At 40.7% G+C, this 20,085-nt stretch overlaps 1 protein-coding gene across 2 annotated transcripts; it reads right to left on the reverse strand.

The window, feature by feature from the left end:
• Positions 1–240: 240 nt before the first annotated feature.
• On the reverse strand, positions 241–19,704 carry LOC120306823 (pulmonary surfactant-associated protein D-like). Of its 2 annotated transcripts, none has more exons than XM_039340739.1 (8): positions 19,557–19,704; positions 13,123–13,322; positions 8,919–9,035; positions 7,334–7,441; positions 6,424–6,540; positions 3,150–3,266; positions 2,496–2,579; positions 241–905 (listed from the first exon to the last, which is right to left on the reverse strand). In XM_039340739.1, exons 2-8 carry the CDS (start codon positions 13,310–13,312, stop codon positions 529–531), a joined length of 1,110 nt encoding a protein of 369 aa, XP_039196673.1. In that variant the 5' UTR covers positions 13,313–13,322; positions 19,557–19,704; the 3' UTR covers positions 241–528. The 2 variants fall into 2 exon arrangements, with proteins under 2 accessions (XP_039196673.1, XP_039196674.1); XM_039340740.1 differs by lacking the exon at positions 19,557–19,704 and adding an exon at positions 15,226–15,303.
• Positions 19,705–20,085: the final 381 nt, after the last annotated feature.

Here is a 20,085-nt window from a genome sequence, read left to right on the forward strand (position 1 = left end):
GACAGTTAGAATAATTAACCAGTGGAATAATTACCAGTGGAACAGCTAGCCTTCAGAAGTTGTGGGTGCTTCATCACTGGAGGTTTTTAAGACCAGGCTGGACAGCCACTTCTCTGAAATGGTATAGGGTCTCCTGCTTGAGCAGGGGGCTGGACTAGAAGACCTCCAAAGTCCCTTCCAGCTGTAGTCTGATTAATTAATTAACAATCATGAGGTGGAAAGTACCCTGTACCTGTGAACTGTGCTTGATGGTTACTTTAATGTTATACATGAAATCAACAGTTCCCCCTCACTAGGATTTAGGGAGGATTAGCTAAAGTCATGATTTATTTAATGCCTAAAGATAAAAAGCAAGCATGGTATTAAAACTTCACAGCCTCCCTGGATCTAAATTGGAGGGTCTTCAAATTCGGCTCTTTTACGGCTCACACTGGCTGAGGAATTCTGGGATTTGAAGTTCACGAGTCATAAAAGGGCCGAGCTTGAAGACCCCCCCCCCCCGATCTAAACAGTGTCCTGACAGATGGTCTAAAATTCGCAGACCAGTAGCCTTTTCTCTCCGCAGGATTTGTCATTCCATTTTCCATTGGAGAACATTTCCACACAATTCTCCTTGCCCTGGTTATTATTGGGCTCCCCTTGCAACCAGTTGGAGTAAGTGATGGGCTGATCATTCAGGTACTTAAATGTCCCTTCGGTCTTTAAGTCAGTTATGCCAAGGAAGATCCCTTTGTTGTACATCACTGCAATCTTTTGGATGGCATCGTTCTCCGCAACGTTCCTCGGGGTCGCGAGCAGCCCTCCGGCCTGCGCACACTTGAGTCTCAAGTCCTCGAAGTTGCCTTCGTAGCTGTTGGTTATGAACACTTTGTTGCCCACGCTGCGTCCCCCTGGGAACATGGCAACTAGAATGAACAAAAAAAAAGGGGGTGCATTCTTAGGTCAGAGTCAACACCAGTCATTGTGTAGTAAATGATTACACTGATGTAAATTGAGGCAAGGTCAACCTGCTATAGGAAGAGAGTGACGGCTCATCAAATACTGCTGTTAGCAATATGTCATTTTCCCAATCATCCTAGTGTTGGAAAATCCCTGGTGGTTTGTCCAGAAATACGATGGACCCATAGTTATTATATGGATATCCTGCCCATCATGGCTAGAGGCACCTCTACATGGCTTACAACCAATTAAAGGCAGCAAATGCAGAGAATACATTAAAACAATAAATATTAACATTGACATCAACTTAAAATTAAACAAACATGGCAAGGATGGGAGATACATCCAAACCATACCAAAAACTGCAGAACGTTTTATCAAAATAAATAAAATAAAATCTAAGAGAGATTGGCCACTGAGCAGTGTGAAATAAAAATAAAAAAAAATAAAATAAAATTAGCTTTTTTTTTTAACTGTGTGTAAATCTTTGTAAATACTAGGATTATTTTCCCGGAAAGCAGCTTTGCAGTCTCCTTACAAATTCATTTCGTTCACTGTGGTTATACATTAGGGTAAGTACACATAGAGTATCTGTGGAGGTTCTCAGTCATCCCAGGTCCTAGTTGTCCCAAAGGTCAACCAGGAGGCAACTGGACTTTCTTGTTTTTCTTTTGAAGACATTTCGCTTCTCATCCAAGAAACTTCTTCAGCTCTGCCTGGATAGTGGGGAAGTCCTGTAGTACAGACTACAGGAACCATTTGCGCTTCAGTTTGAGATGCAGACAACACAGACTCTTCCCTAACAGCCTGCGCCTGTCTTCAATGGGGAAGGGACCCAGAGCAGAAAACATCCTGCAGCCAAGAAGACCTCACACCCATTTTCACCATTCAGGTGACCCTGAGGACGCAGGTAAACCTCCGAGTGGCCTCAATGATTCTCTAAAAGAAGGCAAATGACCAGCTGTCTGCAAGGAATATCAATCTTTCCATTCCCCACCATCCAGTCAGAGCTGAAGAAGCTTCTTGGATGAGAAGCGAAACGTCTTCAAAGAAAAACAAGAAAGTCCAGTTGCCTCGTGAAAAAGCATCTTTGGGATGCACATACAATATATGCACTAATAGGGATAAATGTAAAAACCTGGCAGGGCCTTGGAGATAATGCAGTTCTCCTAGTTGTGTTGTTTTACTTTGCCCATTTTTTTCTTCTACTTGCTGAAAATGCAAGAGACTCTCTTGAAGGGCATCCTTGCTCCGCGAAACAACCTGGAAGCTTCTCGTGAACTTTCTTTGAAACCAAGTGTCCCTTTCACTCTGAAAACAACCCCAGTAATTAAAGCGGTCGAGCATCTTCAACTCAGTGAACAATTTTCAAGTATGGGGCAGCAGTACCTTCCCAACTACTAGCACCTGCTGTCAAGCTTTCTACCACAGTCTGGGGCTTATGGGTGCTGCTGCAGTGCACCTGCCGATATGCCTGGTTCGCCTAACCCATCAGCTCTTTACTGGGAGATCAAACTCCTCCAGAGGGATTTGTGTATTCTGCACATCATTTTTACCTTTCTGGTACTTGGCAAAGCTGGCTTGCAGAGCTTTCAGCTGTCCTTCCAGGCTGCTAACTTTGGTCTTCAAAAGATTGACCTCTAAGAGAGAACAAGATGATCACAGTCTGCAAGACGTTGGACCGTAGCATCATGAATAGGAAGACACTGGCATAAAACCAACATAGGAGAAGAGCAGGCAGAACTGAGAGGTGGAGTTAAATGCATCAGCAGCAGAGTCATTACATTGCCACAAATGGTCTAAGTCCAATGGCTATTGAATTCCATTGACCTTTAGCTGGTGCCAATTTAGCATTGAATTTTAGTTTACTAGATTCTTGGGCATAAGTCTTTTTTGAACTTCAGTTCAGCATATGGACCTGATCCTTTGCACCTGACAGCCGTTGACTCATCCAAACACTGACTTCCTTTCCCATGTGCCTTTTCCTTGCTGAAAATATGTGTGGACCCCGCCACCCCATTACCAACTAATACATTGACCAAAGGTTGATGGAAACATCCGATGGGTTGATCAGAAATATTAACCGCATCCCTGCTAAAAAGGGCACCGGAAGGAAGTCACAATGACATGAAAAGGACAGACTTGAGATGTTCTCCTGAAGGTGGTTAATTGAAACTTCACAACAAGGAAGCAACATTCAACTCACTCACCTGAGAGGCCACTATCACCCTTTGTTCCCTTTTCACCCATGGTACCCCTCTCTCCTTTGGGTCCAGGAGAGCCAGGGTTTCCCTTTGGCCCTAGAGGACCTGGTGGTCCTTGCAGTCCTGTTGGGAGAGAGCAGATCAGCAAGTTATTGAAGGTGGGATACATTTTTTTAAAAAAAAACAAATTTTATTGGGTTTTTTAATTCTTAAGACAAAGTACTCAGGACACACCGTGGTGGTGGGGTAATCAAACATCCAAAAAGAAAACATATATATATATATATATATATATATATATATATATATATATATATATATAGATATATATATATATATGTTTTCTGAGGTTTTCGCGGGTATTTGTATATAGGTCTTTGGTTGTTCGGGTTTTCTCCCGCGTAAAATTGGAAGTGTCTTGGCGACGTTTCAATGAAGTCCCATTCGTCATCTTCAGGCTGGTGTTTTCAGCTTCGTGCTTCGTGCTTTGCTCCTCGAAGCAGGAGAAGCCAAGCCTCAGAAAACATATATATATAACCATCATGGTGATGGTTATATATGGCCCTGATGATGTTTGGAGTTTCCAAACGAAAGCTTGGCAGCTTTTAGTAAAGTATATTTTTATATTTATACTCTCCTGGTGTTCGTGTTTTATTTGTACCATAGACATGCCCAGGAGTCGTATTTTTATGCAAATTTTGGGATGTAAGATTAGCAACTTGTTAACATCATCAGAGCAAAGGGCTAAATGAGAAGGGGGAGTATGTGCATAAATTTACATAACAGTTAAAAAAAACTATATATATATATATATATATAGTTTTTGGGTTATTCGGGTTTTCTCCTGCGTAAAATTGGAAGTGTCTTGGCAGTTTATACGCAGGAGAAAACCTGAATAACTAAAGAACTACATACAAACACCCACAAAAGCCTCAGAAAACACACACACACACACACACACACACACACACACACACACACATATATATATAGTACAATTAATACATCAAATATTCCCTCTCTTTTCCCCTCAAATAGCATAGTATATTTAAAATAATCCAATTCTAGCTTAAATTTATTCAACCTGAACCTTTTAAAGCTTTATGAATTTAAAATACCGTAATCAAAATAACTTTAAATAAAAACATTATCAATTCAGGTTTCCCTTCCAAATATATTCCAGTTCCTTAATTTTAACATACATCTTATTTATTTCTTCTTCCAGTAATATCCCCTATTTAAAATAAAATATTGATCTATCCTGTACATACCTAATCCCTCAATTAATCAATCTCTTTAAGCTGACAGAATAATGTCAGATCTCAAATCATTTCAATCCATTGGACAGACTTCAAATTACATCCAGTTAATTATCACAACTACTGACATCCATGTCATCAAACAAACACATCATCTTGTTAAATTAACTCAATTAATGATTAATTCAATCCAAATCTAAAACATCTCTTCAATTTTCTTCATTCCATTGCATAATAATTTTCATACAAATAAATCTATCATTCTAAAAAATACATTCTTCTTCTAAATTACCTTTAATCCATTATATAATTAAAGTGACAAAATAATATTAAGCTTTAAATCATTTCAGTTCGTTAAGCAAATTTCAAATTTCATCCAATTGATTATCATGCCTTACCACATCTATATTATCATACAAAAACATCACCCACTAATTTAAAACACTCAATTGATTATTGAAACAATCCAGATCTTAAAAAACCATAAGGTGAGATACATTTCTAAAGAACACATGATGGGGGTGGAAGCGTAACTTTCTTTGGACTAAGTCTTCTTTGAGTCAAGCTCAATTCTTATTGCATCTTTCTCAACAAAGATATTGATGTAGTTTCTCCGCCACCTGCTGGGATGGTTTCCAACTTCTCAGTTCAGTCTGCGGACTAGGGATGTCCTGGTGGATGCTATCCAACTGCTAATTGGCCCTGACTTGGCTTAGCTTTTTGAGATCAGCCAATCTGCTGCCATCTGCTACAACTCGAAAATATAGTCCTCTTCAATCTCCAACTCAACCCCTGATGAATGCATGGGCACCTTAAGGTAGCTCCTTGACTTCTTAGAATTGGTTTGCTGTGGCCAAATTAGGTGGAATTCAATTAAGGGGTTTTTTTGATGGTTCCACCTCTAACTTGGCCAATTTGCTTAAAACAAAAATAAATAAATAAACAAGCAGGTGTCCAATCAGAAAAAGAGCAAAGAGAAGGAGCTGAAGCCAACCTCATTCTTAGATGAGAGCTCATTTCCCAGGCTGCAGGATTAGGGTCACAAAGCACCAATGGGGCTCCAGCATCTGGTATCTCACAGGAAAACTAATTATGGACCAAACTGCATATGGCAGCAGACCCTCAAGCACTGTTATTGCTCTGGGTTTCCTAGACCTGATCTGCAAAACTGCAGAGGATTGTGAGATGGAGCACAAAGATGTAGGGAGCTCCTTGCTAACTGGTCCTAGACTGGACGTGTTTAGGGGCTGGGTGGAAGACCATGAAGGAAGACCAGGATTGCAGACTAGAGAGTTGGGACGGGGAGAAAAAAAACTTGTCAAGAAGCAGCCAAGGACAAGTGCTTCTACAATCTGGTCAAGAAACCTGGATGACAATCACTAGGCATTTGGTTTGTCTCCCTACCCCATTCTTGATTAAAATGAATGAATGAATGAATGAATGAATGAATGAATGAATGAATGAAACCTCCCTTTTTACAACCCTGTAATCTCTTAATTTTGGGGTAGAGTTGTGGCATTCATGTCTGGAGAAATACATTTTCTTTCTTTCTTTCTTTCTTTCTTTCTTTCTTTCTTTCTTTCTTTCTTTCTTTCTTTCTTTTCTTTCTTTCTTTCTCCCTCCCTCTCCCTCCCTTCCTCCCTCCTTCCTTCCCCCCTTTCTTTCTTTCTTTCTTTCTTTCTTTCTTTCTTTCTTTCTTTCTTTCTTTCTTTCTTTCTTTTCTTCTTAGCTAAAACATCTATTTCTCTTTCCTGGTTTTGCAAGAATGGAAAAACTTTCCCAAGACTTTGCTTCCTGCCCCTGTTTGCTCCTTCTACCCTCCCCTTTTTTGTTCTCTAACTTCTTCTTTCCTTTTATCTTCACTTCAAAGCCCCCTCCCCTCTTGTCTCCTGCCACTTTCAGAAGCCGAGAGTAGGACAAACAACCTATTTGCCAATCAAATCAACCCAAGGGTCCTGCAAAAAGATGTTTTTCAGCCAAAGCAATGCTTGAAGTTCAATGTGGCACAACTCTTGACTTACCTTGGACACCCCGGTCTCCTTTTGCTCCCTTTTCGCCCATTGATCCTTTGGCCCCAGCTGGTCCAGGGGCACCTATTTTGCCTTGGGGTCCTGGAGGACCAAGGGCTCCTTTGAGACCTACAGCAATATTGAAGATGGGAAAAAAAACATTCAAAACAAGACAGGTGCTTTGCAAAAATAAAGATGACAAAACAAGAACGTCATTTTTGGTTTTGAGTTTTGCTTTGTTAATGCCCAATAAAAGACTAGGGCAGGTAGCCTCCTAATCTAATCCATTTTTTTTTTCATAAAATGAATCTGATACTTCTCAATTCATGCCCCCCAGATTCATCATGGCATTGCAACAAAACCGATCAGAACCGTAGAAAAACAGAAACTCTACAATTTCTTGCATCTGACGTTGATGTGAGCTGCCTCCTAGCAAATCTTCTGTTTTCTTAGTGTTTTGTGCCGGCCCCCCCACAAATTCTTGGATGCTTGATCTAGCTCTCTATTTGTTTAAGAATTTATTTATTACAATTACAAGCCTATGCAAATTCAAATCTAGGCTCGGGATCCGATAGCTGTAGATGCATAGGAGAGAAAGCATAGTGCTATTTTTATTTTTATTTTTGCCAGATATACCAACCCCCGAAGAAGGTTTGAAGACAGAATTTGGAAAACCGCTTTGACCTTGCTCAGTAGCTTCGATAAACTCACGGATCTTTCCAACCTCCTTGAAAAGGAGATCCCTTTGGGACATTACAGATGGACTGCCAATGATCTCTTAATTGATGTTTGAAAGAATACAGCCCCCCCCCTCATCGATCCATCGAACACCTTGTTACACTCTTCTTTGATCATTATTTTTTAATCCAATTCTGGAGCATCAGTAGAAGGAACTCAGTCTCTCTTAATTAAACACACTTACCCATTTCTCCTTTGACACCTTTCTCACCTTGTGGGCCAATGTTACCTTTCGGTCCAGAAGGGCCCACATTTCCAGAAGGACCTTGCAAACCCTGAATCCCACGTGGTCCTGGTCAAAGGAAATAAATGTTAGAAAAGAGAGAGCAATGTATTAGGGAGAACAGTGATCTATTGTGTCCAACCCAGAGCTACAGGATATAGAATGACATGATAGCAGGGTTCCAATATCTCAGGGGCTGCCCCAAAGAAGAGGGAGTCAAGCTATTTTCCACAGCACCTGAAAGCAGGATGAGAAGCAAGGGATGGAAACTGATCAAGGAGAGAAGTAACCTGGAATTAAGGAGAAATTTCCTGATGGGGAGAACAATCAACCAGTGGAACAACTTGTTCCAGCATTGAAAGCTTTTAAGAAGAGATTAGACAACCATTTGTCTGAAATGGTATAGGGTTTCTTGCCTGAGTAAGGGGTTGGACTAGAAGACCCCCCAAGGTCTCTTCCAACTCTGTTATTCTATTCTATTCTATTCTATTCTATTCTATTCTATTCTATTCTATTCTATTCTATTCTATTCTATTCTATTCTGTTTGACTCTACTCTACTCTACTCTACTCTGTTCTATTATCCTATCCTATCCTATCCTATCCTATCCTGTCCTGTCCTGTCCTGTCCTGTCCTGTCCTGTCCTATTCTATTCTATTCTATTCTATTCTATTCTATTCTATTCTATTCTATTCTACAGTAAACTACAGTATTGGAGATGCAGACCAGACATATCTCTGAGCAATGAAGCTGGCTGTCAGTAAGCCTTGATTAGATAGCTCAATGGTACATGATGATACAGGTCGTGTACTGTCAATTTACAAACATTTGTTTAACCATGGTTCAAGGTTATGATGGCACCAATAAAAGGGAGTCATGACCTGTCCTCAAAGGTACAACCATCGTACCACCCACATCATCACATGGTCATGATTTGGGGTGCAGCATTCTGTGGTCAGCTGATTGCAATTTGTGACCTTCCAGCTGGCTTCTGACAAGCAAAGTCAATGAGGGAAGTTGGATTCACTTTAACAAATGTGGCAAAAAAAAAAGTTTGTCAAATTGGGTGTGTTGGATGCCTCATTTAACAACTGGGAAAACTGGAAACCATAAAAGTGACGTCAAGAACAAAACTTGGGCAGCTACATGCCTCTTCATTTCAACTTTCCATTAGAGTAAGGGAGGGGGAATGTGTTGCTTTAGAATGGGTTAGATGGAGAAACGAATCCTCTACGATTCCACTAAAGACTATGACATCCTGAAAGCTTTCCAAGGACACCGCAGCAGGTGTGGAGAAGAAGCAGACGGTTCCCATAACAAAGTGAAATTGTTTACATGAACTACATGAGAGGAGGGGGGGTTGGGCCAGAGAAATTATTGTTTAATTCTATGAGCTGGTGTCTGGCAACCTCAAAGTTAGTTTTGCTTTGACTTTACCATGCTGTGCATTCAATAAACAGTAAAAATTTTCAGAAACAGAATGAACCTGGACTTTTATTTGGATCCCCAAGCTGGATATTGACACGTGACCTCGGATGCATCTTACCTATTTGTCCAGCATCGCCTTTTGTTCCAGGATTCCCCTGAGACCCTTTTTGTCCTGCTGGTCCAGCTGGCCCCATCTTCCCTGGAGGACCCAGGCTTCCTTTTGGGCCTAACAGTCCTTTAAACAAATGGAAGCAAGGATTAGTAATTAGCTGATGTTGAGTGCTTTTGGAAAAAGGCATGCAAATCTATGTGGCCCATGAGAAATTTAAAGTGATTAGCCCTGTACAGAGTAAGCCTAACTATCAAATCCATTTGCCCCACTTCTCTAATCACCCCAGGGTTCTAACTAGGGGCACATGTGATTGAGCTCAAATTATCCCGCTTTGGATACATGATGCAAAGACCCAGCTCTGTGGAGAAAGCTCTTAGGCCTGAAAGGTATAAGGCGGTGTTTCTCAACTTGACAATTTTAAGGCATGTGGACTTCAACTCCCAGAATTCCACAGCCAGCTTTGCTGGCTGTGGAATTCTGGGAGTTGAAGTCCACATGGCTTAAAATTGTCAAGGTTGAGAAACACTGGTATAAGGAGAGAGAAAAAGAGGAAGGTCAGCAGAAAGGTGGATGGGCTCTCTTACAGCAGTCTTCAGCCTAGTCTGGATAGTGGATGTGGCAGTACCTGAAGACAGCAGAAGAAAAAAGAGCTGGAGAAGATTAAAAAAAATACAAAGGTCTGCAAACAGAAATTAGAATGACTGTGGCAAATTCTAAAAGAAGGCAAACGACCAGCTGTCTGCAAGGAATATAAATCCATCCATTCTCCACCGTCCAGTCAGAGCTGAAGAAGCTTCTTGGATAAGAAGCAAAATATCTTTAAAGAAAAACAAGGAAGTCCAGTTGCCTCCTGAAAAATCACCTTTGCGACAATCAGGATTTGGAGGACTGAGAACCTCCATAGACATTGAGCTATGCACTTTGAGATGAATGCCCTGCAAAGAGTGCGGGAGGATGAACGCATTTCCAGAAAATATGGCAGACTCCAGGAACCATTTGCGCTTCTGTTTGAGATGGAGACAACACAGACTCATCCCCAGCAGTCTCGGCCTGTCTTCAATGATGAAGGGACAGAAAACATCCTACAACCAAGAAGGCTCCACACCCATTTGCACTACTCAGGTGACCCTGAGGACAAAGGTAGACCTCCAAGCGGCCTCAACGGCTCTCTAAAAGAATGCAAATGACCAGCCATCTGCAAGGAGTATAAATCCTTCCATTCCCCACCATCCAGTCAGAGGTGAAGAATCTTCTTGGGTGAGAATTGAAACGTCTTCAAAGAAAAACAAGAAAGTCCAGTTGCCTCCTGAAAAAGCACCTTTGGGACAACCATGACATGGATGATGGAGAACCTCCATAGATTGGCCCAAAGAAACTAAAAGTAGTATCCAATAGGAATAGGCGCCTTGGGCACATCTCAATCTGATTTAAACCTAATTTAAATAAAAGTCTAGTTCACAATTCTTGCTAAATTAATAATATTTGAAAAGCAGCTCTGAAAATTGATTCATGCAAGTCATGGGGTCCCATCCACCTTCCTTCATCAACTGAGCTTTGTTCACTTCCATGTTTAAAGTCATGATTATCCTGGCTTTTTTCCCCACAAGCTGTGTTCTTGGTATGTTGGACTTCAGTTCCAACAATTCCCAGGCAACAAAGATTATTTTGACTAATCATAATAGGAGTTTTTTTAAAAAAAATGTATTGAGGAGAAGCTCAGGGTTCTTAAGCCATGAGAGAGATTATACTAAGTGAAGCTCAACGGCCTTCAAGAAAGGTCTACTCAAATTACTTCCTGAATTATCTTAACCTACTTGGAAATTTAAGAAAGTTCTCCAAAATAGGAAGGTGGTCATCTTAGACTTTTAATACCCTCCTCTGATAAATCTTTGCTGGCTTCTCAGTATTCTCAGTTTCCTTCAAGTTACCCAACTTCAAAAGTGAAGAAATGACTCACCAAATAGAGAGCTGCATAACAGGTGCCCAAAGCTAAATTATAAATATGGGACACACCAGCCGGTATTACATAATTTACATAAAGATTTGATAAACCGATGAAACCAAGGAAAGCTCTGAACTTTCTGAGGGGTCGTTACTTGACCATCTTGATGCTCTCCACCAGTGGGTAACTTCAAGTCCTGATGCTCCCTTCACTTTGATTTGTAAGACTTGATCTATCGGGCTTGCAAACAGCAGATGTATTCTATTATCTTTTTTTCTTTAACTCTTGTGTGTTTGCACCCTATTGTTGACCACAGCTAGAAAGCAAGATACTTGGTAAGGTGAGGGAAATGTTTTAAATTTGTACATAAAGCATAGTTGATGACATGAGGTAGAAAGAAATATAAATAGAGTCAATGTAAGTAGGCCTCCCTTCCTCCCTTCCTCCCTCCCCCTCTTTTCTCTTTTCTTTCTTTCTTTCTTTCTTTCTTTCTTTCTTTCTTTCTTTCTTTCTTTCTTCCTTTCTTCCTTCCTTCCTCCCTCCCTCCCACTCTTTTTTCCTTTTCTTTCCTTTCCTTTCCTTTCCTTTCTTCATCCCTCCCTCCCTCCCTTCCTCCCTCCCTCCCTCCCTCCCTCCCTCCCTCCCTCCCTCCTTCCTTCCTTCCTTCCTTCCTTCCTTCCTTCCTTCCTTCCTTCCTTCCTGTCAAGATTGAAACAGGGATTAACAATACAAATCTTTTGGGTCAAACTCTGAGATTAAAGATCTGTTTAATCCATTTGATGAAATATGTGGATAAATTCAGATGCCTTCTATTCTTCCCGATCTCTGCATGTTCAGCCAGAAACCCGATGGGAAACTATATCCATGTTCCCCTAAATACAAAGAAAGATCTTCCATATAATCCAGAGTTACCTTCTGTTCCATTCTCCTCCAAACTGACTTCTGAAGAAAATCAGGGCAGAGCTGATTTGTAAATTCTACTCTCTACCCAAATTGAAGTTACTACACATGGCACTGAGCTCATTTTACTTATAACACAGAGTCACAAGCAGCTGTCAGAACATTGGTACAAAGGACTCCCGAGGACTAGAAAAGGGCGGTGCTAACCTACAAATCCCATTCTAATTTTCTGTGGTCCTTAGCTCAATTACATATTGAGTGGAATACATATTGAGTACATATACGGGTGGAAACTAATCAAGGAGAGAAGCAACCTAGAACTAAGGAGAAACTTCCTGACAGTTAGAACAATTAACCAGTGGAACTCCTTGTCTTCAGAAGTGGTGAATGCTCCAACACTGGAAGTTTTTAAGAAGAGACTGGACAGCCATTTGTCCGAAATGGTATAGGGTTCCTGCCTGAGCAGGGGGTTGGACTAAAAGACCTCCATGGTCCCTTCCAACTTTGCTATTATGGATCATCGCACAGTCAGCCAGATGTTCAGACTGGATTTGGCATTTTGTCTACCTATCAAGTCCTTACCCAGGAACTGGGATAGGTAGATGTGGATGTTTGATGGTATTACAGATATCATCGCAGGATGGAAGCAGTTCCTAGTAAGGCCGCCTTTTGCAATTGACTAATAGCGAATTTGTCAATGCCAATGGTGTTCAAGTGGTGCTCCAGTTGTTTTGGGATTGCACCCAAGGCGCCTATGACTATTGGTACTACCCTTGCTTGCTTTTGCCACAGTCTTTCTATTTCTATTTGTAGGTCTTTTTATTTTGTTATCTTCTCCAGTTCTTTCTCGTCTATTCAGCTGTCTCCAGGCACTGCCATGTACTACTACTACTACTACTACTACTACTACTACTACTACTACTACTACTACTATTATTATTATTATTATTATTATTATTATTATTATTATTATATAATCTTTCAAGTAATTGGTACAAATTTCTGTCCTGGGTTTTTGTGGAGTCGGCCCTAGGTGCTCTCTGAGCTTGGTTGATTTCCTTGTAGATGTTTCATTACCGAACTAGTTAACATCATCAGCGCATTGATGAGTTTTCTTTCTTTCTGCCTATTAAGAGCCAACTGGAGAGAGAGTGACAGGAACAAGTGAACAAAGGGAAGAATCAGTAGAAAAGAGAATTTTTGATTCCATGGGCATACACTTCACTCCCCCAATGGAGCAAATACACTGGAGAAAAATGCAAGAGGAAAAAAAAATACCTCTTTTAATGCATGTCCACAAAGCTGAACCCCCCCCCTCCAAAAAAAAAAAGAGAATTAAACAACACCAGAAAGGCATGAATTCCAGACCTTGTTCTCCCTTTTCCCCTTTTAATCCTTGAATTCCATCTCGGCCGTCCCGTCCTGGTATCCCTTTCTCAGCTGGTCCACACACCACCAAGGAACACGCATTCCAGCTGTGCACTTCTTGTTTTGGTGCTGGGGTGGATACTGACGACACTGCTGATGCAAAAGCACAAAAGAGCAGGACCACGAGCATTGCTAAGGACCTGGAGGGGAAAAAAAGTGTGAAGGAGAAATAAGTAAAAATATGGGGGTATAGGACATGTCAGATTCAGCTCTCAGCCGATCTAAGTTGACAGTTCGACACGCAAAGAGAGGTTTCCACCTGAGATAGAAATATAACATTTTAGGGCAACCTAATTCTACTTGATCAGCTCTGGAAGGCAGAGTAAAAATAAATATCTCAAATAAGATGCATCCAAGCAAATAAGATTAAAAAAAATGGCTGGAAGAAATATTAACGATAGAGGTAGAGTTAAAACCAGAACTTTTCCTATTGGGCAGAACTATACAGAAATATGACAAAGGGATATTCTGTCTGATGCTACACATCCTCGCTGCTGCTAGATTGGCGTATGCACAAAATTGGAGGAATAAAGAAACCCCAGCAGAGGAAGAGATACTATGCAAAATATTATCGTGTGCCGATATGGACAGGCTCACAATGGAACTGAAGGACAAGACTGAATCAGATTACTGTGAAATCTGGGACAAATTCTACTACTGGTGTGAATCAAGGAGGACTGTCTGGATTATAGTCTACTGTTAAGATAGAAATACACATAATTTTAGGTTAGTAAATAGAGAAATAAATTAGATATTGTATAGAAAAATATATATATACCGTATATTCCGGCGTATAAGGTGACCCGGAGTATAAGACAACCCCTGACTTTGGCACCAAGTTGCATGCCTAGAGAGTCGTCTTATATGCCAGAAACTACCATTATTTCCGGCATATAAGATGACTCAGTGTATAAGACGACTCCTGACTTTGGCACCAATTTCAACGCTTCAAAAAGTTGTCCTATACACCAGAAAGTACGGTATATAGAGAGATAAAGAACTGTATGTAAGAAGAGGAACAATTTGTTAGAAATATTTATCCTGGAATGTTACGGTATGTCCACTTTGTTTTAACTGTATTATAAATAAAAAAAACTTTTAAAAAAAGATGCATCCAAGCAGTTAACTTTTTCTCTTTTTTTTTTTTTTTTTTTACAAACTGGAGTGTTGGGAAGTGAACCCAGGTTGAATTTGTTACATAATCCTATACTTTCTTATTGCCATCAATCAGAATAGAGCTGGAAGGAACCTTGGAGATCTTCTAGTCCAACCCCCATTTAAGGACGAGACCCTATACCATTCCAGACAAGTGACTGTCCAGTCTCTTCTTAAAGACCTCCAGTGATGAAGCACCCACAACTTCTGGAGGCAAGCTGTTCCACTGGTTAATTGTCCTCCTTGTTAGGAAGTTTCTCCTTAATTCCAGGCTGCTTCTCTCCTGTCCATCCATTATTTCTTGTCCTGCTTTGTGGTGCTTTGGAATATAGGGTGACCCTCTCCTCTTTGTGGCAACCTCTCAAATACTGGAATACTACTATCATGCCATCCCTGTTCCTTGTCTTCTCTTGACTAGCCATACCCAGTTCCTGCAATCGTTCTTCATATATTTTAGCCTCCAGGCCTTTAATCATCTTAGTTCTCTTCGTTGCACTTTTTTTTTTTCCCAAAGTCGCAACATCTTTTTTGTAATGTGGTGACCCAAACTGGATGCAGGTATTCCAGTGTGGCCTTACTACGGCTTTACAAAGTGGTACTAAGACTTCATGTGATTTTGATCCTATGCCTGTTTCACAGGTGTCTTTTCCATAGGTGCCTTCTTTGTTTTTCTTTTGGTTTTTTTTCTTTTTCCTAGGTGTCTTTTTTACACCTACCTCTCCTGTAGAAATTTTTAAAAATGGAATTTTTTTTGGGTTGTGCCCCTTAGCTACTTGTGCTTGTTAGTAGCTAATTGATGATAGAATTCGTGCCTTGGTTGATGTTAAATTTAATCACAGCGGCAAGGTTCTTAGTAGGGCAATGTTGGAAGAAGGAATCTTTGCCTACCTTGCAAGAGTGGTTTTTTAAAGTTTCTTATTTGGCGGAAATGGCAAAGATTTCGGCTTTCTTGAAAGATCAATCGCAGGAGAAGTATTTTTTGGTCTGGAAAAAATGGATAGACTTTATACAATATAAGTTGGATATAAAAAATATTATTTAGCTTTTCAATAACTTATATTTAAAATTTAAGATATTTTATAGACTTTTTTCCTTTTTCTTTCTTCCTATTTTCTCGTATTTCCTTGTATTTTTGTTTTTTTTATACATATATTATTGTTAACTAGTTTACAAGTTCTTTAATTAATGTATTTAGATTTGTTTATGGTTTATATTTGTTTTAAGACTTTTTGAAAAAATATTAATTAAGCCTGTATTCAGCTCTGGGAAGGTTGGGGGAGGGCATGGGAGGGTTGGGGGGGTTTGGGGAAGGGAACTGTATTGTTTTGTAAAATTTAAAAATTTTCAATTAAAAAAAAAAAGAATTCGTGCCTTGGGAGAAAACTATATGTCTGTTGCACCACTTCCTTATCTCTCTTTGCAGTCAAATACCGGGACTGCTTGTCAGAATACCAATTAGAGCTTTGGAATAAGTCGCAAATCAAAGCCACCCAACTCCCTTGCAAGACTGTGTCTGCATTGTGCTTATGTTCCTGGTTTTTGATGTTGTGGTGTTTTTGTTTTCTTGTCAGTGGTAGCATGATTCTTCTGGGATCTCCATTAATGCATAGCCATGATCAAACTGTCTTTGATCAACATTCTGCATGTACGGCTACAGCTCTGGCCTTTTCTTCTTAGTAGAAGGGACCAGTGTGTCACTGTAACCTGTTTCCTTTGGAGAAACGAAAGGGTTGTCTGGATCTCTAGTCTAGAGGTTGGTGTTTGGGGAGAAGATTTTCCCTCCAAAATTGAATGGAATCAAGGTAGCGTGGTTGATAGGCCCCGTGGAGGACCTTGCCAAATCTAAGACACCATCAAGGGTTTTCCCTCAATCAAATTTTGAATTAATTCCACATTATGTTTCTTTTAGGACAGAGAAAGGGCAGAGATCTGAAACTCCAGAAAGAGTGCAGAGAAGAGCAACAAAGATGATTAAGGGACTGGAGGCTAAAACATTAAGAACCGCTGAAGGAATTGAGTATGTCTAGTTTAATGAAAAGAAGGATGAGAGGTGACATGATAGCAGCCTTCCAATATATAAAGGGCTGGCACAAATAAAAGAGGATCAACCTGTTCTCCAGAGAATCTGAAGGCAATGGATGGAAACGAATCAAGGAAAGAGCCAGCCTAAAACTAAGGAGAAATTTCCTAACAGTAAGAACAATCAGTGGAACAGCTTGCCTCCAGAAGTTGTGGGTGCTCCAACACTGGAGGTTTTTCCCAAGAGATTGGACAACCATTTGTCTGAAATGGTATAGGATTCCCTGCCTGAGCAGGGGGTTGGACTAGAAGACCTCCATGGTCCCTGCTAACTCTGTTAATTTGTTTTTCTGTCTTCTCTTTCCATTTGTGTCTCTGAGGTGACCCCAGATCAAATTTTGTGGCTTCTGATCACAGGATTTCCTAGTTATTTGTAAAGCTTAGATCCTCCTGGAAGAAACCTCTCATCACTGACCTTGATGGGTCCTCAGGATACACAAGGCAGAATGGACACTATGGCCTCAGAAGAAGACTACAGACTTCCTTCTTCTTTCTACCTTTTCTTCACATTCCTTCCTTCTGGAATACTGTAGCTTTGCTCCTACTATCAATGGGTTTTATGGGGATTGCCAAAATAGGTGGCAAGAGTAGTTCTTTTTGGGAAAAAAAATAACCTTCACCATTTCCAGGATCGCAGCACTATTTGTAACATCTTCTACATTCACCCACCCATCACTCGGTCAACATTATCTGTAATGTAGACAGGCGTTTTATCACTTGAGTGATGGCTGAGTGGAAGGAATGAAATAGTGCTAAGCCCCTAGGGCCGAACTGTCCTTAAATACCAAAGTTGCAGAAACAGGCTGGTATAATGAAATATGGGGCCATAGAAACAGGCAAGGGGGAGAGAGAGAGAGAGAGGGAGAGACAGAGGAGAGAGAGAGAGAGAGAGAGAGAGAGAGAGAAGAAAAGAAAGAAAGAGAAAAAGAGAGGGAGAAAGAGAGAAAGGAAGAGAGAGAGAGAAAGAAAGAAAGGAGAGAGAGAGAGAGAGAGAGAGAGAGAGAGAGAGAAAGAAAGAAAGAAAGAAAGAAAGAAAGAAAGAAAGAAAGAAAGAAAGAAAGAAAGAAAGAAAGAGAGAGAGACTGGCACTGAGCAAGTAGCCTTAATAGACTTTGACATGGCCCTCCTCTTTTCAGAAAGTTGGGCCCATAATGAATAATAATAATAACAATAACAATAGCAACAATAACAAACAACAGCAACAACAATAATAATAGAGTTGGAAGGGACCTTGGAGGTCTTCTAGTCTAACCCCCTGCTCAGGCAGGAAACCCTATACCATTTCAGACAAATGGCCATCCAGTCTCTTCTTAAAAACTTCCAGTGTTGGAGCATTCACTGCTTCTGGAGGCAGGTTGTTCCACTGGTTAATTGTTCTTATTGTCAGGAAGTTTCTCCTTAGTTCTAGGTTGCTTCTCTCCTTGATGAGTTTCCGTCCATTGCTTCTTGTCCTGCCTTTTGGTGCTTTGGAGAATAGCTTGACTCCCTCTTCTTTGGGGCAACCCCTGAGATTTTGGAACGCTGCTATCCTGTCCCCCCTCGTCCTTCTCTTCATTAAATATCTAACTCTGCACCAGTTTTAAAATCAGGTCAGCCTTGAACTCATACTGAATGTAAAATGCTGATAGGTTTGCTTAGTTCTTGGTTGTCTTGGCATGACTAACATGGAAGAAGAACAATCCAAGCCTAAATATCAGCCATCAGGACTAGAGGCTTAATCTTCCGAGATTTTGTTTGGAGTCATGCTGGAGCCCACCCTTAGGAACTTCTCTCTCACCAGAATGAGAGATCCTTTAGCTAAGGAAGCCTGAAGCAAGCTTAGTCTTGTCATCCCAGATACAAATCTGATATAGAGACTTGAACAAATGGATAAATCATATTATCTGGTGTGTGTGTGTGTGTGTGTGTGTGTGTGTGTGTGTCCTGTCAATGCGCTTGCAACATTCAACCTGCTTCTTCTCCATTTTCTCCACATAGGGAACTGAAATTGCCACATTCCGTCCAAAGCAGCAGAAAAGCCATCAAATCTTTAAAGTATTTGAGAAAGCTCTCCAGATGTCTTGGAGACACTGATTCACTGATTCCACTGCTTCAAAATGGATTCATTTGGTGAATCTACTTTGGGAACAGTGGTGAGATTCAAATAGGTGAGCAACCGGTTCTCTGTGTGGATGCCACTTCGGGAAGTCCATTCTGGGCCTGGGCAACAAAAAATTAGCTACCGGTTCTGCCAAAGTGGTGTGAACCAGCTGGATCCCACCACTGTTTGGGAGGGAAGGTTGATTGAAGCGTCATTGAATCAAATCCTCCATGCAAGGATTTGCAAAGTCCTACTTCTCAGTTATCTAACTGCCTGCTGCTGCTAAGTTGGGATCATCACTAAGTAAAGAATAAACCTTGAAGATGACACCATGACCTGATTGGCTTACAGGCTAGATGATATTAGAAATTCTTCAGGGCCCACTTGATCTTTGGGGTCACCGTTATAACACTGCAAACCAAACCAGGGATTGAACCAAGGACTTTACCTCTGCCTATAATCCTTCTTCATGATCCCAACTCTAAAGTAAACTGATTAAAAATTACAGCACGGGAATCTAAAACAAGTAGGGTCTTCATTTTGATCAGAGGGACACACTTCGTTCCTTGATTGATAGACAAAATGTAGCCGAACCAGCATGGTTTTGCACAGGAAGCTCTGCACGCTCATTTTTCCTCTTCTTCTGCGAAATTCTGAAAAGTTACGCAAACTCCAATTTCTTTTGCAGCAGACCTCCTAACAAAGTCTTCAGCTGGCCGGCTGTGTTTTAAATCAAGGAGTTCAACAAGGCGATAACAATACAAATTAGACTGTCGCTGGATGCAGAGCCGTGAAAGCTGAAGATAATTTTGAGATAAGCCCAGAGAGATGAAGAATCAGATATGGAAAGCACTTAGTAATCAAAAAGCAGATTTTTATCGACCTAAGAAGCCAGGAGTGGTTGAAATTAATCAAAGCTGTAGAGCACAGGCAAAAGATCAGCTTTTATAAGGAAGTAGTGGCAGTTATCAATATAATCTATTTCATGAGCAAAGTTCATTCTCCTGTTTTCCCCAAAGACCCACCAGAAAAAGGACAAAGTAAAACTGGATCCACTCACTTGGCAATTTCAGATGTTCAAAGAGGACCTGAATAAAGATCATGCACAAAGGGCTTAGCCGTCCTTTTAAAGAACATGAGTTAAGTAACACCAGCTCCAGTTTCTCAATCATATGACCTTACTGGAAACCTACAAGGAATTCATCCAAGTGGATGCAGATACAAAGAAAAGAAAATAAAGACTCCCCATTTCTTGCCACCTGAGAATAAGGTAGAATTAGTATTTTAGAGAACAACGATAAGAACTCAAAAATGCTATTTTGACTATGCTAGAAGACTGACTAAGCATAAATAATTTGGTCACTTGGGCACACTGCTTGCTAGGAACGAGATCCAGGCTCAGATTCTCTCCAGTGTATTAATGGTCCCCTTGGACTTAAAGCAAGAGTAGAGTCAACCCTGACTGCTCTTTAGAAGGCCAGATCCTGAAGTTGAAACTCAAGGACTTTGGCCACCTAATGAGAAGGAAAGACTCCCTGGAAAAGAGCCTAATGCTGGGAAAGATCGAGAGCAATAGAAGAAGGGGATGA

Source organism: Crotalus tigris, unplaced genomic scaffold, assembly GCF_016545835.1.
Source record: "Crotalus tigris isolate CLP2741 ecotype Arizona unplaced genomic scaffold, ASM1654583v1 scf7180000017753.6788120, whole genome shotgun sequence".
In the NCBI taxonomy this organism is placed as follows: Eukaryota; Metazoa; Chordata; class Lepidosauria; order Squamata; family Viperidae; genus Crotalus; species Crotalus tigris.

Coding starts and splice junctions, on each gene's coding strand:
- LOC120306823 (XM_039340739.1), bottom strand. CDS start 13,312: ATGCTCGTGGTCCTGCTCTTTTGTGCTTTTGCATCAGCAGTGTCGTCA. Junction 7,442..8,918: donor AGGCGATGCTGGACAAATAG/GTAAGATGCATC, acceptor TCCTTTGACCAG/GACCACGTGGGATTCAGGGT. Junction 2,580..3,149: donor GGGTGATAGTGGCCTCTCAG/GTGAGTGAGTTG, acceptor GTTCTCTCTTAG/AGGTCAATCTTTTGAAGACC.